Source organism: Rhinatrema bivittatum, chromosome 1 (assembly GCF_901001135.1).
Source record: "Rhinatrema bivittatum chromosome 1, aRhiBiv1.1, whole genome shotgun sequence".
NCBI classification, from domain to species: Eukaryota; Metazoa; Chordata; class Amphibia; order Gymnophiona; family Rhinatrematidae; genus Rhinatrema; species Rhinatrema bivittatum.
This window is the reverse complement of record NC_042615.1, coordinates 50,172,509-50,200,027: the sequence shown is the minus strand read 5'-3', so window position 1 is coordinate 50,200,027 and position 27,519 is coordinate 50,172,509. Positions and strand designations below refer to the sequence as shown.

The 27,519-nt window shown below is 43.4% G+C and overlaps 1 protein-coding gene across 2 annotated transcripts in view; it reads right to left on the bottom strand.

Moving 5' to 3' along the window:
* The window catches only part of MKS1 (MKS transition zone complex subunit 1), a 122,136-nt gene that overhangs the window by 78,882 nt on the left and 15,735 nt on the right, over nt 1–27,519 (bottom strand). For both annotated transcript variants that reach the window (XR_003857083.1, XM_029604047.1), the window contains exons 5-9: nt 20,985–21,082; nt 20,765–20,893; nt 20,169–20,273; nt 13,182–13,290; nt 9,931–9,987 (exon numbers count right to left, since the gene is read on the bottom strand). Coding sequence is in view for 1 of the 2 variants with exons in the window: in XM_029604047.1 (XP_029459907.1) it covers nt 9,931–9,987; nt 13,182–13,290; nt 20,169–20,273; nt 20,765–20,893; nt 20,985–21,082 (498 nt within the window). In the remaining variant the exon portion in view is untranslated. The remainder of the gene's footprint in view (nt 1–9,930; nt 9,988–13,181; nt 13,291–20,168; nt 20,274–20,764; nt 20,894–20,984; nt 21,083–27,519) is intronic.

Here is a 27,519-nt window from a genome sequence, read left to right as displayed (position 1 = left end):
GCAACCACCACATGGCAAGAATACGTGCACATGCCTACACACGCGGGAAAAGAACTGCTGCCGCGGCCTTCCACATGGCTAGGCAAAGCCTGCCTGCATTTTTATCGTGTTTAGGCCCACGACAGCACTCCCCAGAACCCCGCTGCTGCACAGATTCCTCTAACTAGCTCCTTGTTCTCTTTTTTTTAATTTACTCTCGAGAACAAATAAAGATACATAGAAACCAATACTTTCCTTTGGTGCAGAGATTCCAGTTCCAGGAGTGCAGGCTGCATGGCAGATCAAAAAAGAGCCAGACCACTGGCTATATCAGTCTACTTTCGCCAAAATGTAGTGACCCAGCCCAGGACAAACCATATAAAAGGGCTACTTCTCTACTCTACTGGGCTTGCAGTACAGAACTGCCAGCAGATTCCACTATTGTCTTGTGAGGGATGAGGGATCTGGACCATCAGATGTCCACCCCACTGACCTCCGGACCGAGCTATCAGAATCGCCTCAATCCAGGTGGGAATGGACCCACCATTACCTCACAACGCCCTGGGAGGATCCAGAAATTTTGTCTTTTAAATCTTCTTTTTTTATCCTTTCTCTCCAGACTGCAAGTTATACACTATCTATCATCTGCTGGAGACAGAGAAATATGAGGGTCTGTAGGTGGCACACTGGGTTATGTACAGTGTCAGTGAAACTTTTTCTATCTCCATCTGTTGGCAGAAAGACAAAACCAGGAGTCTGGACTGATCAGGGTACATACAGGGAACATCAGATTCCAAGACAGAATCGTATCTCTCACCGGAGATCCAATATGTTTCACTCCCACCCTCCCCTAGGTTTGTGTTTCTAATATAGTCTACCTAAATTCATAATTAGCAACAAGGTAAATTAGTATTTCCCTAATTTCTATCCATCAAACAAATTACCAAAATGAGGACTATCCAATGCAACTGTTGTGGAGCCTTTATATTGAGGGTAATCATATGGAAACTTAAGGCTTGCCCCATTTGTTCAGAACTCTCTACCTTGGAAAAAGATCTGACTGAAGTTAAATCTGAATTAGCTTCAATAAAGAAAGTCCCAGCCACTTTTCATTATTCAGGAATTAATTACCCATTACCATAGAATAAGCAAAAGTCAAGGAAAAAGAGATTTACTGTGGGCTCAGGAAGGATAAGACCTGTGACCCGCAGACACCCGTTATTGACAGCTGTGCATCCCAAAACTCTACCCCTCCCACTCATATAGGGCATTAAGGAACTCAAAAAACAGTACTACAGTGGGCTCTGGAAGAACTAGACCTGTGATCCAGAGACACACACTGTATCAAGTGCAACAAGTACAAAATTCCTTCTCTGTACTAAATATTGAAGAAGTTCTTGAGAAAAAGATTGAAGTGTTATCTGAAAAGAGAGAAGAAACCCAATGCATACAGAAATTCCAGATCAGAAACCAAAGAAAAAAGCTCACTGAGATGGATGACTCAATCAGAGGCACTAATCTTTCCCCTTGCACAAATGCAAAGGGAAAAGTGGATAACAAAACTCAAATAAAGAGGTCACAAAAGGAGTCCAGGAACAGCAGTAAACTGAACAAAGAAAGCTGGAAAGCTATGAGCACAAATGCTCGTAGTTTGGGCAATAAAATCCCAGATTTGCAAGCCCTAATGGTGGAGGCGAACTTGGACGTTGTTGCTGTCACAGAAACGTGGTTTACGGAATCTCATGACTGGGATACTGCAATACCAGGCTATAACTTGTTAAGGAAGGACAGAGAGGATAGGAAAGGGGGAGGAATTGCTCTTTATGTCAGAAACAATATCCAAGCATCTGAGCTGCAAGGAAGATGGGGCAATGAAGAAGCACTATGGGCCGACCTAAAAAAAGATGGGGCATCCATTTTTATTGGAGTGGTTTACAGGCCTCCTGCATGAGACTAAATACAAAATTGAATCTTTATGGGTAGAAATCCCTTGTGTGTCAGGGAAGACTACAGTGATAGGGGTATACTACCGTCCACCTGGTCAAGATGGTGAGATGGACAGTGAAATGCTAAGAGAAATTAGGAAAGCTAACCAAATTGGTAGTGCAGTAATAATGGGAGACTTCAATTACCGTGAGAAATCCAAAGGAACAAAAGCAAGGTACTGCACTACAGAATAATCCAAATCAGAGAAGTGCAGATCATAGAACTTTAGTCCTGATCAAAGGAGATTCCAAACATTTTATGCAAAAACAATTTATAAATTTTATTGCGGCGACTCCACTGCATAATGTTATCACAGAAAACAATTTTCAAGGTGCCCCAACACGGTCCCGTGTTTCGCCGGTGGCTGCATCGGGGGGACCAACAAAGATTCAATCAATCTTGGTGCGAAGTGTTCATAAGATGGCAGGGAGTGCACTCCCTGCCATCTTATGAACACTTCGCCCCTGCCATCTTATGAACACTTCGCACCAAGATTGATTGAATCTTTGTTGGTCCCCCCGATGCAGCCACCGGCGAAACACGGGACCGTGTTGGGGCACCTTGAAAATTGTTTTCTGTGATAACATTATGCAGTGGAGTCGCCGCAATAAAATTTATAAATTGTTTTTGCATAAAATGTTTGGAATCTCCTTTGATCAGGACTAAAGTTCTATGATCTGCACTTCTCTGATTTAGACTTCAATTACCCCAATATAGACTGGGTAAATGTATCATCGGGTCACGCTAGAGAGATAACGTTCCTGGATGGAATAAATGATAGCTTTATGGAGCAATTGGTTCAGGAACCGACGAGAGAGGGAGCAATTTTAGATCTAATTCTCAGTGGAGCACAGGACTTGGTGAGAGAGGTAACGGTGGTGGGGCCGCTTGGCAATAGTGATCATAATATGAACAAATTTGATTTAATGACTAGAAAAGGAACAGTGTGCAAATCCAAGGCTCTCGTGCTAAACTTTCAAAAGGGAAACTTTGATAAAATGAGAAAAATTGTTAGAAAAAAACTGAAAGGAGCAGCTACAAAAGTAAAAAATGTCAAAGAGGCGTGGTCATTGTTAAAAAATACCATTTTAGAAGCACAGTCCAGATGTATTCCACACATTAAGAAAGGTGGAAAGAAGGCAAAACGATTACCGGCATGGTTAAAAGGGGAGGTGAAAGAAGCTATTTTAGCCAAAAGATCTTCATTCAAAAATTGGAAGAAGGATCCAACAGAAGAAAATAGGATAAAGCATAAACATTGGCAAGTTAAATGTAAGACATTGATAAGACAGGCTAAGAGAGAATTTGAAAAGAAGTTGGCTGTAGAGGCAAAAACTCACAGTAAAAACTTTTTTAAATATATCCGAAGCAGAAAGCCTGTGAGGGAGTCAGTTGGACCGTTAGATGATCGAGGGGTTAAAGGGGCACTTAGAGAAGATAAGGCCATCGCGGAAAGATTAAATGATTTCTTTGCTTCGGTGTTTACTGAAGAGGATGTTGGGGAGGTACCCGTAATGGAGAAGGTTTTCATGGGTAATGATTCAGATGGACTGAATCAAATCACGGTGAACCTAGAAGATGTGGTAGGCCTGATTGACAAACTGAAGAGTAGTAAATCACCTGGACCGGATGGTATACACCCCAGAGTTCTGAAGGAACTAAAAAATGAAATTTCAGACCTATTAGTAAAAATTTGTAACTTATCATTAAAATCATCCATTGTACCTGAAGGCTGGAGGATAGCAAATGTAACCCCAATATTTAAAAAGGGCTCCAGGGGCGATCCGGGAAACTACAGACCGGTTAGCCTGACTTCAGTGCCAGGAAAAATAGTGGAAAGTGTTCTAAACATCAAAATCACAGAACATATAGAAAGACATGGTTTAATGGAACAAAGTCAGCATGGCTTTACCCAGGGCAAGTCTTGCCTCACAAATCTGCTTCACTTTTTTGAAGGAGTTAATAAACATGTGGATAAAGGTGAACTGGTAGATATAGTATACTTGGATTTTCAGAAGGCGTTTGACAAAGTTCCTCATGAGAGGCTTCTAGGAAAAGTAAAAAGTCATGGGATAGGTGGCGATGTCCTTTCGTGGATTGCAAACTGGCTAAAAGACAGGAAACAGAGAGTAGGATTAAATGGGCAATTTTCTCAGTGGAAGGGAGTGGACAGTGGAGTGCCTCAGTGATCTGTATTGGGACCCTTACTGTTCAATATATTTATAAATGATCTGGAAAGAAATACGACGAGTGAGATAATCAAATTTGCAGATGACGCAAAATTGTTCAGAGTAGTTAAATCACAAGCAGATTGTGATAAATTGCAGGAAGACCTTGTGAGACTGGAAAATTGGGCATCCAAATGGCAGATGAAATTTAATGTGGATAAGTGCAAGGTGATGCATATAGGGAAAAATAACCCATGCTATAATTACACAATGTTGGGTTCCATATTAGGTGCTACAACCCAAGAAAGAGATCTAGGAGTCATAGTGGATAACACATTGAAATCGTCGGTGCAGTGTGCTGCGGCAGTCAAAAAAGCAAACAGAATGTTGGGAATTATTAGAAAAGTAATGGTGAATAAAACGGAAAATGTCATAATGCCTCTGTATCGCTCCATGGTGAGACCGCACCTTGAATACGGTGTACAATTCTGGTCGCCGCATCTCAAAAAAGATATAATTGCGATGGAGAAGGTACAGAGAAGGGCTACCAAAATGATAAGGGGAATGGAACAACTCCCCTATGAGGAAAGACTAAAGAGGTTAGGACTTTTCAGCTTGGAGAAGAGACGACTGAGGGGGGATATGATAGAGGTGTTTAAAATCATGAGAGGTCTAGAACGGGTAGATGTAAATCGGTTATTTACTCTTTCGGATAGTAGAAAGACAAGGGGGCACTCCATGAAGTTAGCATGGGGAACATTTAAAACTAATCGGAGAAAGTTCTTTTTTACTCAACGCACAATTAAACTCTGGAATTTGTTGCCAGAGAATGTGGTTAGTGCAGTTAGTATAGCTGTGTTTAAAAAAGGATTGGATAAGTTCTTGGAGGAGAAGTCCATTACCTGCTATTAAGTTCACTTAGAGAATAGCCACTGCCATTAGTAATGGTAACATGGAATAGACTTAGTTTTTGGGTACTTGCCAGGTTCTTATGGGCTGGATTGGCCACTGTTGGAAACAGGATGCTGGGCTTGATGGACCCTTGGTCTGACCCAGTATGGCATTTTCTATGTTCTTATGTTCTTAAACCAAAAGGAAGAACTGGACAGAGATCTGATTGAAGACATCCAAAAGATAGGAAAGAAGGGAGAAGTGGTGATTGTTGGAGACTTTAATATACCAGATGTAGACTGGAGAATCCCATCTGCAGAATCTAATAATAGTAGATGCCCTGCAAGTAGCTTTGTTCAAACAAATGGTAATGGAACCCACGAGAGAAGGAGCTATACTCGACTTAGTGCTCACTAATGGAGATAATGTCTCTGATGTCCAGGTGGGCGCCCACCTCAGCAGCAGTGATCATCAAACGGTATGGTTTAATATCACAAAAAGGATACAGAAAAGAAGCACAAAGACCCAAGTTTTGCAGTTCAAAAACACGGACTTTGATGAAATGGGGAAGTACCTGGAGGAAGAACCTAAAGGCTGGGAGAATGAGAGAGATGTGGATCAACAGTGAACCAATCTAAAAGGAGCAGTTACCAAGGCAACTAATCTATATGTTAGAAAAGTAAAGAAAAGCAAAAGAAAAATGAAACCTATCTGGTTCTCAAAGGAGGTGGCTGACAAAATAAAGGCTAAAAGAACAGCGTTCAAGAAATATAAAAGATCCCAAAGGGAGGAGCACAAGGAAGAATATATGGTAGTACTGAGGGAGACGAAGAAAGTAATCAAGATGGCAAAAAGTCAAGCAGAAGAAAGGATTGCCAAAGAGGTAAAGAGAGGTGACAAGACATTTTTCAGATACATCAGTGAAAGGAGAAAAGTCCAAAGTGGTATAATGAAATTGAAAGATGAAAAGAATCAATGTGTGGAGAGAGATGAAGAAATGGCAGAAATATTAAACAAATACTTCAGTTCGGTGTTCACTAAAGAGGACCCTGGAGAAGGACCGTCTCTAGGTAACAAGAAACTGGAGGGGAATGGAGTAGATGTAACTTCATTTACAGTAGAGAATGTATGGGAAGAGCTGGGGAAACTGAAAGTGGACAAAGTCATGGGGCCTGATGAGGTTCATCCCAGGATACTGAGGGAGCTTAGAGATGTGCTGGCGGGTCCGCTTTGTGACCTGTTCAATAGATCCTTAGAAACGGGAGTGGTGCCGAGTGATTGGAGAAGAGCGGTGGTGGTCCCGCTTCACAAGAGTGGGAACAGAGAAGAGACTGGTAACTACAGACCGGTTAGCCTCACCTCGGTGGTGGGAAAAGTAATGGAATCACTGTTGAAAGAAAGAATAGTGAACTATCTACAGTCGCAAGAATTGCTGGACCAGAGGCAGCATGGATTCACCAGAGGAAGATCCTGTCAGACAAATCTGATTGACTTTTTTGACTGGGTAACTAAGGAATTGGATCAAGGAAGAGCGCTCGATGTCATCTACTTGGATTTCAGCAAGGCTTTTGATACGGTCCCGCACAGGAGACTAGTGAATAAAATAAGAAGCTTAGGAGTGAGTGCCGAGGTGGTGACCTGGATTGCAAATTGGTTGATGGACAGAAAACAATGTGTGATGGTAAATGGAACTTACTCTGAAGAGAGAGCGGTGTTGAGCGGAGTGCCGCAGGGATCGGTGTTGGGACCGGTCCTGTTCAATATCTTTGTGAGCGACATTGTAGATGGGATAGAAGGTAAGGTTTGTCTCTTTGAGGATGACACTAAGATCTGCAACAGAGTGGACACGCCGGAAGGAGTGGAGAGAATGAGACGGGATTTAAGTAAGCTGGAAGAATGGTCGAAGATATGGCAGCTGAGATTCAATGCCAAGAAGTGCAGAGTCATGCACATGGGGTGTGGAAATCCGAAAGAACTGTATTTGATGGGGGGAGTAGGGCTGATATGTACGGAGCAGGAGAGAGACCTCGGGGTGATAGTCTCTAATGATCTGAAATCGGCGAAACAATGTGACAAGGCGATAGCTAAAGCCAGAAGAATGCTGGGCTGCATAGAGAGAGGGATATCGAGTAAGAAAAGGGAAGTGATAATCCCCTTGTACAGGTCCTTGGTGATGCCTCACCTGGAGTACTGTGTTCAGTTCTGGAGACCGTATCTCCGAAGGGACAGAGACAGGATGGAGGCGGTCCAGAGAAGGGCGACCAAAAAGGTGGAAGGTCTTCATAGAATGACTTATGAGGAGAGATTGAAGAATCTAAATATGTACACCCTGGAGGAAAGGAGGAGCAGCGGTGATATGATTCAAACTTTCAGATACTTGAAAGGTTTTAATGATCTAAAGACAATGACAAACCTTTTCCGTTGCAAAAAAATCAGCAGAACCAGGGGTCACGATTTAAAACTCCAGGGAGGAAGACTTAGAACCAATGTCAGGAAGTATTTCTTCACGGAGAGGGTGGTGGATGCCTGGAATGCCCTTCCGAATGAAGTGGTGAAGACCAAAACTGTGAAGGATTTCAAAGGGGCGTGGGATAAACACTGTGGATCCATAAAGTCTAGAGGATGTGAATGAAGAGAAGCGGCAAGGGGTGGCTTGCTTGCGGGAATGACGGCTACTACCTGGAGATTAATATCTTTATTCAATAAACATAGACACAGTTAATGCGACTCCAATATTGCTCTATGCTTCAACGGCAAGAGGAAATGTGGAAAAAAGGATTTGCATCCACAAAAAAGCAGGGGAGTAGCTTGCTTGTTACCCCAAATCAAATAAGCCTGATACTTCACTACCCCAAAATCAAATAAGCCTGATACTTCACTTTCAATGCACATCCAGCATAGCTCTCTCCTTCAACGGCAGGGAAAATGAAGAAAAGATGATTTATATTCAGCATCAACCAACAAGGAATGAATTACATAGTCTGGGTAAACAAATAAGCATGGGTGTAGCTTGCTTGTTACAGTAGCTATTACCCCGAATCAATTAAGCATGATACTTGACTTGGAATAAGTATCCAGCGCAGCTCACTGCTTCAGCAAAAGAGGGAATTAAGTAAAGAGGATTTTTATTCAGACAACCAACAATGGCTGAATTGCACATGCAGGGTAAACAAACGGGAGTAGCTTGCTTATTACGGCGGTTACTACCCCAAACAAATTAGCTAGATACTTCACTTAGATGCAGCTCCAGCACTACTGTCTGCATTGATGGTGGGGGTGGAAGGGAATTGGAACCAAATAGTTACCAATAAGGACCCTGACCTCAGTGGTCAGAGTAACAGATTATGAAAACAAATAGGTGTGAAAGCTTGCTGGGCATACTGGATGGGCCGTTTGGTCTTCTTCTGCCGTCACTTCTATGTTTCTATGAAAACAAGCTACATCAGGAAAGCCTTTAGCCTCGCATCCTAACACTCGACCCCTATAACAAATAACTGCTACCTGAACCTTCAGAGAATTAAGAGCCAAACCCTTAACTAAACCTTCCTGCAAAAAATCCAGAATGCAAGGAATTGAAGCCTATCTGGGAATAATCCGTTTTTCCCGAACACCAGTTTTCAAAGACTTGCCAAATCAAAGAAACAGAAGTCTTCCTAGCATTTGAGAGTATTCACTATTTCCTAGGAATAACCCTTCTTAATCAGTAAGTCCTCAAGGGCCAAGCCAAAAGCCAGAATGGATACGGCTCCTCATGAAGAAGCGGGCATTGAGATACAAGACTCCTGTGCTGAGGCAAATGCATCGGCTCTTCATTCAACAACCTGACTAAGTCCATCTACCACTGTTGCCTGGGCCAGTCTGGAGCAACCAGAATCACGAGACCCCAATGACCAGAAATCTTTTGCAGAGCTATGCCCACCAGAGCCATGGGGGAAACACACAGGATTTCCTCCAAAGGCCACTCCTGAACCAAGATATCCAGATTGACTGAACCATCCTCGACTGAAGAACCAATGCACTTTTGCATTTGTGTTGGTCACCATAAGTCGAGAGAGAGAAAGATATCAATAGATCCCATCTCTGTACTCCCTGAAGCACTACACAGTGTCAAGATGGCCACTATGGTTACAATCATGCTGATGTCAAAGTTGTTCTTTACCATGATTTGCACGGAAATCAGTTCCAGCACAGTGCCATCCTCCACACTGCTTTCCCCCAACTCCACACATCATAGCATCGGCCACTGTTCCTGGTGCTTGTATGGCGGGAACTATTTGTGCAGGCCCCATTGCCTTCTATTGACACCCCAAGAGGTTACCCTTGCGGGCTAGATTGGAGCTCTGCTTGCACAGCATCTTCACTTCTGCCTCATGCCCTTTCTTTATTTTTCTTTTAAAAAACTTTGTTCACAGGCTCCCAGCCCCTGCTTATTTAGGCAAGGCCTAAAGCAAGGGTGGGTGGGGGAGTTTGGAGGAAAGAAAGGGCAAGTCCAGAAACTGGTCAACCCTTCAGTCCAGGAGCACTGATCCTGCTATGACCTTGGAAGCCCTTTGACTCAGTTGGGGAAGAGCAGACCCTCAGGCTAGTGCACCAGGAGCAAACCAGAAACTTCTTTCTGCTTTAGTCTTTGTATGGCCTAAGGCCTGAATTCAGAGACTGCACAGGTATGTTTGCCTACCATCTGCTGGAGACAGAAAATACTGGGAGACTGATGTCACACTATATAGGGTCCTGTGCTAATATCAGCAAACTAGTGTTTCTCTGTCTCCATCTGCTGGTAATGGAGTTTAAACCCTAGGCATTTGGACAAAGAGGAAAACAATTTTGACAGTATTTCCCCTTTAAGAAAGTGCATTAGGTATGAGGGTAACCACAAGAACTGCCAATTTCAGCAAAATTCACTTACCATCTCAAAGTCTTGGCCAACCAGAGTGTTCAGGTATTCCTTGTGACGAATGTACAGCTAGAGACAGAAAGATAAGCTAAGATAAGTCAAGGACCTTCACAATCCCTCCTACAACTGATCCTTCCACATGAATGGTCTTTGCTGACAGTGTATATTGGACACCCTACAGATAAGTTTTGTAAATTTTCATGACTGACAAAGACCAAGCCAAAACATATGAAAACTAGTTCTTACCTGCTAATTTTCATTCCTGAAGTACCACAGATCAGTCCAGACAAGTGGGTTTTGCATCCCTACCAGCAGAAGGAGGGAGAGAACTAAAAGTTTTGAGGCACTGCTACATAATCGAGGCCCACCTGCAGTCCCTAGGTATTGACCTGTACCCGAGCCAACTACAGAGTAACAACTCCTCAACAACCCCCTAAATGAGGGCAAATGCTAAACCCAAAGGGGTGGATTTTAAGAGCCCTGCTCGCATAAATCCGCCCGGATTTACGCGAGCAGGGCCTTGCGCGCCGGTGCGCCTATGTTCCATAGGCCTACCGGCCTATGGAACATAGGGGGCGTGTCGGGGGCGTGTCGGATCGGCGCGGTGTTTTGGGGGCGGGACGCGGCGTTTCGGGGGAAGAGTATCAGAAAGATCCTAGAGCTGTTTGAACAGGTTTCTGTTGTATTGCGAGATGTAAATCTGGTAAGCTGCAATACGGGAGATTAACATGGCTCCATGGAAGACTCTATGCCCAAAAGCATCGAGGAATTTCTGCTCTTTTCCTGGAGGTGTGGATGAGTGAGGTCTTGGTCTTCTGGCTTTTTTCTGGGAGGACTCAACCATCACTGAATGGTGGGAAAGTTGAGACTTCTGAAATCCAGGTGCTGCTTGGACCAGATCTGTAGCATCAGTCTTACGGTTTATCGCAGGAGGCTGTCTGGAGGTTTGGGGCTCCTCGGCATGGGCCTTCTACCTCGGTGGTTCCTTGGAAGTAGAAGTGGAAGCCACCGGTGCGCTCGGATCAGATGGTAAGGGTTTGCGATGCCGATGCTTTTCCTTATGGTCTCCCTTACTGGTATCCGGCGCCGAAGAAGCGGAAACTGAAGTCCTCGATGCGGGTCGAGAGTCATCGGTATCTGACTGATGACGGGACTTGGATGGCGACGATGTCGATGACTTTGACGCTTTTGATTAGGAAACCTGTTTGGAATGCAACAATAAAGCCATCTTTTCAAAACGAGCCCGATGCCCTTTAGGGGCCATTTGGGTGCAGTTGGTACACGACTCTACATCATGGGTAGGGCACAAGCACAACACACAAACCTGGTGAGGGTCGGTGATGGACACTGTCCTCGGACAGTCCGGGCACCTACGAAAACTCGTCGCCATCGTTGTTGAAAATTTAGGCTGCGGCGCGGTCGGTGACCTCCGGGCCTAAAAGCTGGAACTGACGGTAACCGACCGAAAGGTAGTAAAAACTTACCGAACGGGGATCGACGGTATACAAGGGGGACCTCAGCCGGGGTGAAATTTTTGAAGAATTTGAACTTTTTCCTGAAGAATATTTTCCTGTCAAGAAACCGTGGAAGAGCTCCTATCTCCGCGTGGCAAAAGCTTCGCGGAAAAAAAAGAGACTGAAGGGGGACCCCTGCTGGATGCAGGGCTGGTACCATGCTGGGCATGCTCAGTGGTGCCAGTCAAAGTTCTAGAAACTTTGACAAAAGTGTTCCATGATTGGGCTCCATCCTGATGATGTCACCCATATGTGAGGACTACCATCCTGCTTGTCCTGTGAGAATTTGGTTCACCGGAGAAAGAATGGGAGGGGCCTCCTCCTCCCTCAGTAGCCGCCACGAGTTACCCTCCCCTCCGAGGAGGACCGCGGCCCAAAGGACTGGAGCCCTTGCCTGCTTGCTGCTCTCCCCGAGGAAGTTCCCTCCTGCCCTGAAGAACAGAGAGAACACAGGGAACTAGCATTTATGGCCTGCCCTGCGCCCCATATGCATGGCAGGTTCCCAACTTAGGCCGGGGTGCCATTGAGAAAAAATTCCAGTCAGAAAACTTTCGCGCGACTGCAAGAGCTAAAAATAGAAAAACTCCCTGCCGGCGCAAAATTGCTGTGAGGAGAGCTGCCAGCGCAAACATAAAAAGAGGCCTCACACGCGCGTTAAGGCCTACCCCCCCCCCCCCCCCCCATCTGGAGCCCTGGGCCGTCGTGAGGACCTGCGGGGTTAAGCTCACCACTCCAGCTGGCCTGCCGACTAAATGGCATGGACCGTCACCCAGATGAACTCCTCCTACCTTGAAAGGCTTCTTCCTTGTTGTCTTTCTAACCTAAGAGAGTTGGAGTGTGAGGAAGGAGCGAGAGGAGCCTCCTCAGTGCTCGAGGAAACCAGAAGCCCCTCAGGAAGCTACACAACTAACTACAAACTAGTCTATCCTAGGGGAAAAAAACCAAAACTTTCCCTAACCTTTGGAACTCTACCATCTGCTGGAGTCAGAGAAATACTGAGGGGCTGCAGGTGGCACTCTCATTAAGCAGCAGTGCTCAAAGTTCTAATTGTTCTCTGACTCCATCTGCTGGTAGGAATGCACAACCCACTGGTCTGGGCTGATCTGGGTATGTTCAGGAACTTTAAGTTAGTTGGATAAGTTACCCATGGTATTCAGTAGGAGAAACGTCCTGCTAAATATCCCCAGTTAAAGTTATCCAGCTACCTTTAGCCGAATAGCGTTAAACTAAACTGACTACCATTGAATATTGCTGGTTAGGTTTAAAGTAATCCAGTAAAATGTACCTGGATAACTTTTAAGCTTGAGTGGCTATATTCAAAGAATACTGCCTCAAAAAGCAGACAAAAAAACCCCCCATCTGAGCTAAAGGCAAGGATTCCCTAACCTGCAACCCCCCACAAGCAGCACTCAAAATTGGGCAAGCAGGCACATGCTCTGCCCCCAGAGCTCCCTGAAATTAATTTGAAGTGTTGGGTTGAAAAGTCCCCTCCCAATCCCATTGCCGATTCAAATTTTAAGTTCTTAGGGAGCTCCCGCCAAGCTAACCCCATCCTTACTTTAACTGAGGATACCCAGAATTGTAGTTCAAGTGTATCATTCCTGGCAGAATCTGTCCTTGCCTCGACAGTAATGCCCATTCGGCAGCTACTGCTTACCCTGGATCTTTAACTCTTTCTGGATTTCAGTGGCTTCTTTCTGGATTTCAGTGGCTTCTCTAAGCCCCACCCTTTTTCTAGTTGGTTCTTACATCTTTATACATGCGCTGCTCTCGCTCCTGCTCCTCTGGCTGTGCGGATACCGATGCGTTCTCTATGGTGTATTTCCACAGTTCTCGCCTCTCCCCGTCCATCTCAATCCTGGGGTCCAGAATTCAGCAGCAGCCAAATATGGAAGAAAAATATCAAATATGCTAAATTTTGACCAGAGATGGTCCAAATCCTATTCTCCAGAGCTGCCATGGCACCAGAACCAACCCCCCGACAAAATGCCTGCCTTTTCCAGTGTTCCTATTTTCTTTTTTTTAATTTTATTTGTAAGATTTTAAGAATTACTAAATAAAAAATTACACTTGAAATAAAAATAAATACTGAAAATTTCCAATTAAGGGAAAAAATGGTATAATTAGGTTTCTTACTGGCTAATTTTATTTCCTGAAGACCTACCAGACCAGTCGCATAGGTTTTTCTCCCAAACCAGCAGATGGAGACAAAGAATGAAAGCTTCACTGGAAAGAGCCTTATAAGGCTCCAGTGTAACAATAAACTGGAAACCTTATAAGTTTTCCAGTGTATTGTTAAGAGTACTATATAGTTTTTGTAGCCCTGCGAGTAGGAGGATACATCAGTTGAAAAGGTTCACCATATGTGCATTTGGTTATTCCTGTACCCCTGCTTGAGGGGAGGGGTTGCTTTGGGAAGTTAATACTGAAAGCCTACAGGTAGCACAGTCCCATATATATATAGGATCACAGGTGGCTTCTGGACTAGTCTGGTAGGACTTCAGGAAAATAAATTAGCCTGTAAAAACCTAAATGTTAACTTCCTTATCGTCCTTACTAGACCAGTCCATACACATGGGACGTAGCCAAGCCACCCTAAACTGGGAGGGAATCTGCAATTCCTGGTATCAAAACGCTTGCCCCTTATGAGGCAGCATCTCGAGTCTGCACATCCAGACAATAATGTTTCACATCCTGAAAACATTTAAAAAAGACCTAAAAACATTTTTATTCCGCAAACTCTATTCTGACACCTGATCATCCCAGCCCTCAACAGAACTCGCAAGCATAATCCTCCTCTTCATGCTCTCCTGATGTACCCTCCTTTTTTCACCCCTCCCTGCTCTCTCACTTGATTCATTAAGTTCATTGAAAATGTTCTCCTCACTATTCTGTTATTCAACTACTAAGAAAAAATGTTTACTGTTCACAATACTCTACTGTTCCCAACTACCATGTTAACTCCATTTGATTGTATGCTAATTGCATATTTTGTAAACCGTTATGATGGCTCTACCGAATAACGGTATATAAAACCCTACAAATAAATAAATACATAAATCCAGACAATAATGTCTGGTAAAAGGAACATAGCATCCCTACAAATCTTTTATGATGATACAAACTGACACTCTGTCAGTGATGTTGCCTGGGCCCTAGTGGAATGAGCCCCTCGCCCCTCTGGTACTTTCAAACCTTTGCAAATGTAAGCTGACACGATTGCTTCCTTAATCCACCCTGCAATTGTAGCCTTGGAGGCCATCTGACCTTTCTTATACTCACTAAACAGCACAAACAAATTATCTGACTGATGAAAGCTGTTGGTCACCTTCAAATACCTGTTTCAGCGTTCTACACACAACCAACATGCCCATTTCCAGAGTCTGATCTCCTGAATATTAGCAATTCCACAGATTGCTGCAAATGAATTGGTGAAACTACTTTTGACAAGAAAGTTGGAATTGTACAAATGGAAATGCCCTCAAATGTAATCCTTAAGAATGGATTTTTGCAGGATAAGACCTGCAGTTCCAAATTGCCATAAGAAACACCACGTTCAACATTAGATCTTCAGTGAGGCCGTCTTGAGGGGCTCAAACAGAGCTGTTCCCAAAGTCTTCAAGATCAGATTAAGATTCCAAGAGGGAGCCAATATCCTAATCAGGAGATGCAACTTCTTGACCCCTTGGAGGAAACGAACCACATCCAGATGAGATGCTAAGGGACTGTCTCAAATTTTACCTCGGTAATACACCAAAGACACCTCGGTAATACACCAAAGACATGTACTTCCAGAAAATTCAATGCAAGACTCCCTCTCCAGGGCCTTTTGCAAAAAGGAAAGGATGTCAGAAATCTAAAATGGAAGGAGCCTCGTTTCCTTATACCAGACTTCAAAGACCTTCCAGATTCTAACATAGGTTAGGGAGGTCGACCGATTCTGAGCCTGAAGCAACATGGCAATTACTTCCTCTGAATAACCTTTACCTCTCAACCTCCTCCTTTCAAAAGCCAAGCTGTGAGACAAAAAGCAAACCTGCTGCTCACATATTACTGGCTCCCGATGTAACAACTGTTGCATATAACTGAACTTCCAGAGTGCCCACTCTTTGATTTGTAGGAGATCTATAAACTACTGCTGCATGGGCCACTCCAGAGCCAACTCTTGGTGTCTTTAAATCCTCTGAATCACCCAGTCTATTAATGGCCAAAGTGAAACTACATAAAGCAAAAGTCCTTGAGGCCACTTTTGAGCAGGAGCATCAAGAGCTGCTGATCCTGGTTCCTGTCTCCTACTGAAAAACTGTGGATACTTGGTATTCCAAGCTGTCACCATCAAAATCATTTGAAGAATTCCCCATCTGGAATGAACCAGGGCAAATGCTTTCTCCACTAAATCCCACTCTCCAGGGTCTAAGATGTACCTGCTCAGAATATCTGCTTGGAGATTCTCCACTCCAGCAATGTGCACCGCTGAAATTGCCAATTGATATTCTTCTGCTCACCAGAACAGAAGCTTCACTTCTGCGGTGACCACCATACTTTTCGTCCTCCTTGCCTATTTATACATGACACTGCCATAGCATTGCTGGAAAAGACTCTTACAACTTTTCCTTGAACTGGGGGCAGGAACTTCAGCAAGGTTCTCCTGACCACTCTTGCTTCATGCTAATTGATGGGTGTTGCCTTCTCCACTGGGACCAAGAGACCCTACACCATCAGGCCCTGAGAATCGGCTCCTCAACCACTGAGACTTGCATCTATAGTCACCACTGTCCAATCTGTAACATCCAACTGCATTGCCTTGGACATGGAGAGCCACCATGTCAGACTGCATCTGGTCTCTGACAAAAGAAGCAATCGAACCTCGTAATTCTGAGATTGAAGAGACCAGCGAGAAAGAAGTGCCATCTGCAATTGGCACATATAGGCTGCTGCCCAAGGGACAAGAACCAGTCAATACCATAGAATCCAGAACTTGAAAATAATCCCATGACCTGGGCACAGTCAACTGATGAAACCATCATACCTGAGCTTTCAGTCTGTCCCATTTCTCATCTGTCAGATATATTTTTCCCTCCAGAGTATCAAAGCGGGCTCCTAGGTCCTCCAAGACCTGGGAGGTTGAAGTTTGCTTTTCAGAAAATTTTCATCACTCACCCCAGATCCTGAAGGAGGTAAATAACTCTGTAGGTGATCAGACAACTTTTGTCCTCTGACTTTGCTGAATCAGCCAGTTGTTGAGATATGGATAACCCAGCACCCCTCTCTTTGGCACACCATCACTATCACCACCATTACCTTGGAAAAGGTTCTGGGGGCCAATGCTATTCCAAATGGCAACGCCTGAAAATGTTGTCAGAGAACGACAAAGAGAGGAATCTTTGATGTTCTTCTGAGATCAGATGTGCAGATAGGCCTTGAACAGGTCTAGGAACATAAGAAATTCCCCTGTGCGAACTGCCACAATCACTAAGCTGAGTGGCTCCATGCAGAAATGAGGAATCCTCAAGGCTGAATTCACCTTCTTCAGATCCAGAATAGGTCGGAATGTACCTTCATTCTTCAGAACTTACAAAGTAAATGGAATAATGCCCACAATCCTTCTCTTTTCTCAGCACCGGTACAACTGCTGCTAACTGAAGAAGATGGTCCAGGGTTTCCCTCACTGCCGCTCTCCTGCTTTTGGAGTGACAAGGAGAAATCATTAAAGTGCCCAACATTGGGCAAGCAAAATCAAAAGCATAACAGTCTCTGACTGACAGCATCCACTGATCTGACGTGATTTGGGTCCATTCCTCGTAAAATTGGGACAGCCACTTATCTTAATCTTTGGAATAAGGAGTAGACAACCTGACCTTCATTGGGAAGATTTGATTCCCCCTGAGCGCCTCAGACGCCTTCCCAGGCACTCTGCGGCTTGCACAAAAAGACAGACATACTCCCCATTTTCTGCAAATAAGAAGACAAGACAAATTTAGACTTCCCCAGCCAATAGTGACATACTTCTCTAAACCTTGGCCTGCTAGGGAAACATTTCCAAGAAGATCTAAGCTTATCCTTAGAGAGCTTAAGAGACTTGGAATCACTATAGTGTCTCCAAGTTCTCTCCAAACTGAAGCTTTCCCTTACAGGGCAGCTTATCCAAGTGAGAGTTGGACCACACATCCACCAAACAATCATGGAGCCACAACAGCCATCTGGTGGATACTGATGTAACCATTCCCCTGACTGCTGTCCAGATGAGATCATACAGAGCATCAGCCAAACAGGTGAGATTCGACTCCAAACACTCCATGTCTTTCTTGTGAAATTCTTATCAGAAGGACCCACTGGAACCTGCTGCACCCAGTGCAAGCAGGCCCTGGCCATATAGCTTCCATATACAGCTACCCGGACGGCCAAAATGGAGACATCGAAGCTTTAAGGAAAACCTTATTCTTTCTATCCTTAATGCCCTTTAAGACCACAGAACCTTTGACAGGGATGGTGGTCTTTTTTTGTAACCACTAAGACAAATGATCCAATTTGGGAAACTTCAAAAAGGTTCCAAAGCCTCATCTGGCAGAAGATATAGGTTAGCCATAGCCCTGCCCACTCTGAGGCCTGCCTCCAATTATGCAGAGACTAGAGCCTTCGGCACCCAATGGAAGGGAAAAGTTCTAGCTGGACCCCTGAAACTTTCCTAAAATGGAATCTTCATCCTACGGGAGTTCTGCATCAGACTACCGACCCTTAATCTCTAACTCAGCCAGAGCCTGGGTGATTAGATCTGGGAGCTCTTCCCGCTTAATCTCAGAACCCAGGGGATCATCTCCTACCACTGCTAGGAACTCCTCCAAAAAGGGGGGCCTCCCCTAGATTACTTTCCACCTCATCTTCAGGAATGAGGCTCTTTGAAGATCCCTCCGCTGACCCCATGGAACTGATATCCCAAGTCAGATTCAGCTCGTTCCTTGCCCTTTGGGGCCAGACTGGAACCAATAGATCAGGAGCAGAAGACGACCTATTCGATACAGGCTTCTTTCTCAGGGCTCCATGCTTAAAGAAGCTTTATACATTAAAAATACAAATTCAGGGGAGAAGGGCTCCTCTGAAGAGACCTTCATTTCATCTAGAGGCACATTCCTATTCTCACCAACAGAAAGTTTGATGCGCGAAAACCAGATACTGTGGTAATGAAGAAGAACACAAGAACGGCATTGCTAATAGAGGTATCGTTAACCAGTAATTATTCTGTAGATTGTACATAAAAAGCAAAGATCCTTAGGTACCTAGAGATGCAATCAGTGATCAAGAAAATGTGGCAGAAAGATACAGAAATAATACCAATTAAATTGGTTGCCAGGGATCTGATTAAGAAACATTTTCAAGCGCATCTTGATATGTTGCCTTTTACGATTACACCTTATGAACTTCAAGAATAGGCTTTCTTTGGCACATTACAAGTACTAAGAAGGGCATTAGCAGTAAACTTGAGCGACTGAGATCATCCCCAACATGTTAAGGCTTACTAAAGAGGGTCATTTCTGTCAAAGTATGCGCAAAATAAATTCATTTGGAGAAACTGCCCCCAGTAATCCGTGTGAACCCTGGAGCCACTGGGGATAATCCTGGAGGCTCCCTAGCAACCTCTCTGTCAGCTGAAGTACTGCCCTGTGCTGTTTCCAAGTCAGGATCAGTCACCTGTAGCACTTTGTCTCCCTCCAAAACCACCTCAGAGGGTTGTTTTACTGCCTTTTTTGCAACTCCCGGGGCCTCTCCAGAGCAACTCTCACCCCCTGGTGCAGCCCCAACCTAGAAACTCAATCAGGGAGTTGGGGGAAAAACACCACCGCGTCACTCCTCTGAGAGATCTTCCATGTTCACCAGACTGCGGGTTTGGCACCTCTGTCTGCTGGAGTCAGAGAAATACTGAAAGTCTGAAGGTGGCACAGCCCCTTATCAGGCTGCTTCTAGAAAAGCTTTCATTCTGTCTCCATCTGCTGATATGGAAAAAAAAAACACCCATGCATATGGACTTGTTTGGTAAAGATAAAACCCCCCAGAAATTATTTATCATCTAACATTAGACCACAATCCAATGACCCAACATTAGATCACAATCCAGAGCGCCCCAAGTATAGGAAAAACAACAGTAAAGAAGAAATAGTCTTCTTAAGAAAAGCAACAAAAATGTGGGGTCAAGGAGATTAACCCAAATAAAACTGAACCCAATGATTTGCTGCAGCCCAACAAACTATTAAATTATTAGGTCTAACCGATTGCTCACGTGACCCAGTTCATAAAACACACATTTAATACTGTCTAGCTTAATTTCACATTTACAAGGACATGTGAGCATGAAAGTGGCTCCAAGGAGCGCACTTCCTGCTCATAAACATTATCCGTTTCTGCTGCATAGATCCTTACCCACGATGAATTCCATTCCTGTTCTCTCTGGATAAAATTACCTCTGCCAGAAACCCTCAATGGAAAAAGTGAATCTGTGCCCTGTTACAGCTTTTTGTGGAAAATATTGCTACCCTTGCTTTCACATCAGCCACCCTTCAAAAGAGAAGGCGCGGTGCTTTATATGCCTTCCCCTGGATTTTGACTTCTTTGGGGGGGGCAACAGTGCTCCTGTTGCCATCTGTTTCATCTTCTTCTAGGGTCGGGGGCAACACTCATTGCTCCTGTCATCAGCTGCCTCACCTTCTCCCGAGCAGCAGGGCACAGCACTCATTAGACACTGACCTGTAGGGCCCTTTGCTGCCAGTGATATCTGGTTTTATTGTTATTACCCCGTTGCCGTCAACTTTAACTGTGCAGAGAACATATTCATGCTCCTTGTGACCCAGCCTGAATAGAGACAAAAAGCAGGTGGAACATTAAAAGAAATCTAAACTTCCTCTGCTCTGTGCTGCAGTCCAAAAGTATTCACAGTAAGCCTTGCCACTCGCCTGGCAGCAAAAAATTACTTCAAAGATTTAACTGCATTTTTGCCACTGAGCACACACCATCCAGTCCTTGTCCTATAGGGTGAACACTGTGGCTGTTTCCACAACTTAGAGTCCAAAGGCTAATTTCATATGAAATAATTTCTGTGTTTTCAGTCATTGTTTTCACAAGAGAAAGGCAGTGAGTCCTAGAGAGCCATGGGAGGGGCTGTGGACCAACTTCCCTTTTCTCTGTGTAAATGCTCACTAAATAATTAAATATCCAAGCCTAAATTCTACTTTTGAACTGGACAAAATATTTACATTTTTTGTGTAATGGCTTTTCACCCATAATCCTCTTTCAGCAGTGCTTCACAGCCCCATCTGGCCCCTCCTCAGCTAGGCCTCACTTACTTGCCATAAGGTCCCAGGTCACCCATGATATACATAGTCTGCACTGGCGTGTTGATCACATGGTTATTCTTTATGAATTCTTCTGAGGGTTCCCAGGTGATGACTCTCACCTTGAGACCTCCTCCATCCCTGCCAAAAAAAAAAAAAATGAAGACCATCGAGATTATAAACCAAAATTTGCATTGGCTTGTAACTCTTTCCCACTGCTTTTGGCACTCACATGGGTCTCCTGTCCTGCCGCCTACGCCGGACATTGGCCATTCTCTCTGCCAGGTATGTGGGCAGCTCTTGCACGGAATTGGTAACTGCCTGCCAATGCTGTATATCAGGGCACAGAAAGTGCAACAATCACTTCTATTATAGTAACAAGCAGATCAGCGACAACTTAATCCTCTGTATATTAAATGTGTCCTTAATAATTTATTTATTTATTTATTTATTTTATATACCGACCTTCATGACAGGTGTCATATCAAATTGGTTTACATGGAACAAGGGGGTAAAACATTCTTATCAACCATTTAACAGTAAAATAATCAGAGGAGGTAAAAAAAGTTACATATAACAAGGAGATCAAACTTGGGAATAGAAGAAAGAGAAGGACAATTGTTTCAATAACAATTTTCATAAGTTAATTACATGAATTTGATGTCCCTCTTATTCAGTCATACATATCTCCCTAAACTCTATGTTCCTCTTATTCTATCATGTGTATGATTGAATAAGAAGGACATCGAATTCATGTAATTAAGTTATGAAAATTGTTATTGAAAAAAATGTGTGTGAGAATAAATAATTTAAGGACACATTTAATTTCATATAGATAGACCTCTCAATCACTCAGCGGGTTAATGTACTATCAGCTGGTTTATGTGAATGAAACATTTATTTGTTGGTATGATGTAAGTGTAGGGAACACTATCGTTTTGTTAAGAAACCTGTTGTGATTTCAATGTGAGGAATATTTCTTTTTTGTTATTTATTTATTTATTTATTTTTGGTTTTTATATACCGATCTTCCTGCATTAAATACAAATCAAACCGGTTTACAAGGAACAAGAAACTGCCTGAACGGTGATACATAGAACTAAGAACAAATGGTAAACATGGCAAACATAGTTAAACTTTAAAATTTAACTGAACAGAGAGAAAAATAATTACAATGCATAGTAATAAATGTCCTAAAGCATTCCAAGAGAAATAAGTGATTAGTTAAATGCAGAATCTGGAAATGCAAGGTTGAATAACCATGTTTTTAATTTTTTCTTAAAGGATATTGGGCAAGGATCTTGTCTAAGGTCCGGTGGGAGATTGTTCCATTCAGTGGGTCCTGAGGTAGAGAAGGCTCTGATCTTTCGTGATGTTTTTGCTTGAGGGACGAAGAGAGTGCCTTGATAAGCTCTTCTCATTGGCCTGGTGGGATTATTAGGGCGAACTTGATGAGTTAAATCGATTGGGGCAAGATTGTGTACAGATTTGTACATGATGGTCAAAACTTTGTAACGGATTCTATATTTGATAGGGAGCCAGTGAAGGTTGTAGAGAATGGGAGTGATATGGTCCCTCTTTTTGGAACTTGGTTAGAATCCTGGCGGCTGAATTCTGTAACATCTGAAGCGGCTTAGTGGTGATAGCCGGGAGTCCAAGTAATAATGAGTTACAGTAATCGATTTTTGTGAGTATGATTGCTTGTAGAACCAAACGGAAATCATAAAAGAGCAGGAGAGGTTTAAGCTTCTTAAGGACCTGAAGTTTGAAGAAGCCCTCCTTTGTTGTATTGTTGACAAACCTTTTGAAGTTCAACTGGTTGTCCAGGAGGGTGCCTAGATCTCTTACATGAGAGGTCTTTTTGATGTTATCTAGTTTTGTTGAGGGGAAGTTAGGAAGGGCTTGGTTGTCAATTTGAGATTGATAATCTTGGTGAAAAATTGTCTCGCTGGAAATGAGGTTTTCATCTTGAGATATGATTATGAATTCAGTTTTGTCTGAGTTGATAACTAAGTTAAGCTGGAAAAGGAGTGAACTGATTTCCTTAAAGCAATTATCCCAAAACATAAGAGATTTTTGTAATGATTCCCTAATTGGAATGAGAATTTGGATATCATCCGCATAGATGTAATGCTTGATTTTCAACTTGGTAAGGAGGAAACAGAGGGGAAGTAGATAAATGTTGAAAAGAGTTGGTGAAAGGGCGGAGCCCTGTGGGACACCCAAGTTGGATCTAATTGGATGTGATTGTTTATTGTTGATTTTAACTTTGAATGATCTATTGCTAAGGAAAGAACGGAACCAGTCAAGGGCAGAACCAGCAATACCAATATCTTTGAGTCGGTCCAGCATAATTGAGTGGTTGACCGTATCAAAGGCAGCTGAAAGATCAAGGAGGATCAGAAGGTGTGATTGTTTTTTATCTGAGTTTACAATAATGTAGTCCGTAAGAGATATCAAAAGTGATTCTGTATTACGATATTTACGGAAACCATATTGTGAAGATGCTAGGATATTATGTTCCTCCAGAAATTCAGTGTTAAGTAAGGTTTTAGAGTAAATGGGAAGCATTGATAGGTTATGTATGAATGAGTACGGATGTGGTTTGGTATGAATGAGTATGAATAGCTTTTTAATGAGGGTATTTGGAAAAATGGTTTAGGGATGTGCAATTGACATAAATGAATGTTTGTTAAAACATTTATGTAATCACATATAAAAATGTTTTGTAACAAAATGTTTTTTTGATACTAAGTTTTTGTAATAAAAATATTTAAGAAATTTATTGAACATATATTATTGAGTGAGTTTAGTGCTTATACCCCACTCTGGTATAAACTATGGGAGACCAAGGCCTATATATAACCTCCAGGACTGGGTACAGATCTCTCATGGCAGATATTGCACCTGCTAACAACTGTGGGTAACTGGCTCCAGTCCCTGTTCTAGACACCCAAGCCTCAGCAATTTTCCGCTCATCCCCAACCACTTCAGTGCCCTGGAAATTGGATCAGCTACTGCTGATCTTGTTCAGGGGCCCGATGAGGATGGGATTATTTCCTCTCTGCTTTCCTAACAAAGCTGTTTACCAGTAACAGATGTTCTTGGAGGACAGCAGTTCAGTCACATGATCACGAGGCACCAAAAAGAACATTTTCCAGAACTTTCTAGTACAACACGCATAGGACTACCTGTGCTGGACCGGCCCCACAGCTGCTTTCAGTTCTGAATTAGCCACTCAAAGAACAGGGAGAGAGCAACTATCAAGAGGATGAGAGTGGGTGTGTGTGATTGATGAACTGCTGTCTTTAGAGAACAAGAAAAGCAGTTCACTTATCATATAGCTGGGCCTCCTTAGTGAAGGGTCATCTTCAGTAAAGGAGAGAAAAACAGGACAACAATAGTAAACAGGTCAAAAACATGTTTTTATTGAGACAATACCCTTTCTCCCTCTTATTCTCGTATAATTTTAAGAATAGAGAGAATGGGAAAACCAAGCTAAAATCATAAAAATGGTATCTAGAAGGGAGGGTGTTGAACTCTACCTCTCAAAAAAGGCCAGGGAAGATGGGCATGCTAATCTTAGCATCCCAAAGGGTTGCAAATGTATGGACTGAATTCCACATTGCAGCCTCGCAAATCTCCTCAGGGAAGGTAGACCTTAGATTGCCAACTGACGCGTTGCCATGGCCCTGACATAGCCCTGCCCAGGCATAACAGAAGAAGATGTAGCTTTACAACACAGCTGGAACTGGTATGCATTGTCATCACACTGCCAAGTTTATTGGGATCAAAAGAAACAAAATCTGGGTGGATTTCCTAATGGCGCAGGTCCAGTCTATACAGAAAGGTGGCAAACTTTCTTGCAGTCCAAAGCATGGAAAACTGTTTAAGAACATAAGAAATGTCATACTGGGACAAAACAAAAAGTCCACCGATTTATTTATTGGATTTATATTCCACCTTTCAGGCTCTTCAAAGTGGATTACATTTAGGCATTGTAGGTGTCCCTGACAGAGGCCAATCAAGGTCACAAGTACCTGTTAAGATCCCAAAGAATAGATCCAATCCTTCCCGCACATAACCAGGATAAGCAATGGCTTTCCCAAGTCTGCCTGGCTAATAACTGTTTATGTAATTTCCTCCAGGAATCTAACCCCTTTGTAAACCAAACTACACTAATTGCTTTCACCACATCTTCTGGCAACAAACTTCATAGATAATTGTGTGCCAAGCAAAAAATACTTTCTCCAATTTGTTTTAAAAGTGATACCTATCAGATTCATGGAGTGTTCCCTAGTCCTATTGGAAAGGGTAAATAACAGTTCCCTAAGTACCTGTTCCACTCCATTCATGATTTTATAGACCTCTATGTCTGCTCAGTCATCTCTTCTCCAGGCTGTTTAGCCTTTCCTCATAGGGAAACTGTTCCATCCCCATTATCATGTTGGTCGCCCTTCTCTGCATCTTTTCAAGTTCTGCTAGATCTCATGAGATGGGGTGACCAGAAGTCCACACAATACTCAAGAAGCGACTGCACCATGGATCAATACAGAAGCATTATACCTTCTGTTTTACTTTCCAGTCCCTTCCTTATAACATCTAACATTGTTTGCTTTTTTGATCTCCGCTGCACACTGAGCTGAGGATTTCAAAGAATTGTCCACAGTGACACCAAGATCCTTTTTCTGGATGGTGTTGCCTAATAAGGAACCCAGCCTTGTATACCTATAGCTTGGATTTATATACAGCATATCTATATAATACACTAGGTGCCAGAAGTTGTCGATCTGTCTTTGGTTGATGGGGTGTGAAAGCACGTGCCAGTTACCAATGGACAGAACCAACAGCAGCTTCTGTGGCCGAGAGCTGGTGCGGTATGCATGTCTTTTATGTGATATGTCAGCTATACAATATAAAGCGGCTGGCTTTGGGATGACTGGTAACCATTTCAAACTGCTGAAGGTGCAGGGTGGGAGTGATTAGGGATCGCTCCTACTCCCGACACACCTGGATCTGCGCTAGAGTAAGGGATGGGGGAAAGTCAGGGGGGATTCTGCAGGCCAAAGAGGCCAGTTTAAAATGCACTTGGTTGGCAGGGGTAGTGGAGCAGGAGCAACTGGGAAAATTGCTCCTATCTGAAAGACCTGGACCTGCAATGGGCTATGGGATAGGGAGGTAAGGGGACACTCCTGGGGGCCACTAAAACCAGTCTGAAGTGGATCTGGTCCCAGAACTGGGACTCATTTTTGGAAGAAACTGGAGGTTAGTGGCTGGAGACAAGCTGGGGGAAGACGGATTGTAATACATTACAGGAGGACCTTGCAAGACTGGAAGATTGGGCATCCAAATGGCAGATGAAATTTAATGTGGACAAGTGCAAGGTGATGTATATAGTGAAAAATAACCCTTGCTGTAGTTACACGATGTTAGGTTCCATATTAGGAGCTACCACCCAGGAAAAAGGCATTATAGTGGATGATACTTTAAAATCGTCGGCTCAGTGTGCTGCAGCAGTCAAGAAAGCAAATAGAATGTTAGGAATTATTAGGAAGGGAATGGTTAATAAAACGGAAAATGTCATAATGCCTCTGTATCACTCCATGGCGAGACCGCAGCTTGAATACTGTGTACAATTCTGGTCCCGCATCTCAAAAAAGATATAGTTGCAATGGAGAAGGTACAGAGAAGGGCAACCAAAAAGATAAAGGGGATGCAACAGCTCCCCTATGAAGAAAGGCTGAAGAGGTTAGGGCTGTTCAGCTTGGAAGGGGAATATGATAGAGGTCTTTAAAATCATGAGAGGTCTTGAACAAGTAGATGTGACTCGGTTATTTACCCTTTCGGATAATAGAAGGACTAGGGGGCACTCCATGAAGTTAGCAAGTATCACATTTAAGACTAAATCGGAGAAATGTTTCACTCAATGTACAATTAAGCTCTGGAATTTGTTGCCAGAGGATGTGGTTAGTTCAGTTAGTGTAGCTGGGTTTAAAAAAGGTTTGGATAAGTCCATTAACTGCTATTAATCAAGGTTACTTAGGGAATGGCCTCTGCTATTTATAGCATCAGTAGCATGGGATCTTCTTGGTGTTTGGGTACTTGCCAGGTTCTTATGGCCTGGACTGGCCACTGTTGGAAACAGGATGCTGGGCTTGATGGACCCTTGGTCTGACCCAGCATGGCAATTTCTTATGTTCTTATGCTCTTTCCTATTTTCTTCATTTTCATCCACCTACCAGTTTTTGAAAGATGCCCTTTTGACTTTAATATCTTCTTTCACCTCACCATTTAACCATGATGGCAGTCATTTGATCTTCTTTCTACTTTTCTAATGCATAGAATACATCTAGTCTGAGCTTCTGAGATGTTTTTGTTTTTTTTAAACAGCATCCATACCTCACACAAACGTTTAACCATAGCAACTGCGCGGGAGAGGAGGGGGGGGGAACGCGGGCCCAATGCAGTCTCCAGCTCCCCGAGCAGCCCAAAGCCACAAACAGAGGCGATACACTGCTCTCTTCCCCCAGCCCGGGTGTGCCCTGATGATCAAACCAGAAACAGCTGGAGAGGTTGCTGCTGAAAGAAAAATCTAACACTTTTTTTTGTTTAAAGAAACAGCAGCCACAACAAAGGAAGAAATTCAAGCAAAAGTAGGAATACTTCCCTGCTGCTGGCAACCCCTCTGGGAAGGAGCCAGGGTGTTGAAGAGTTCAACACCCTGGTTCCCTCTTATCCTCCTTCGGGGATAAGAGGGAACCAGGACT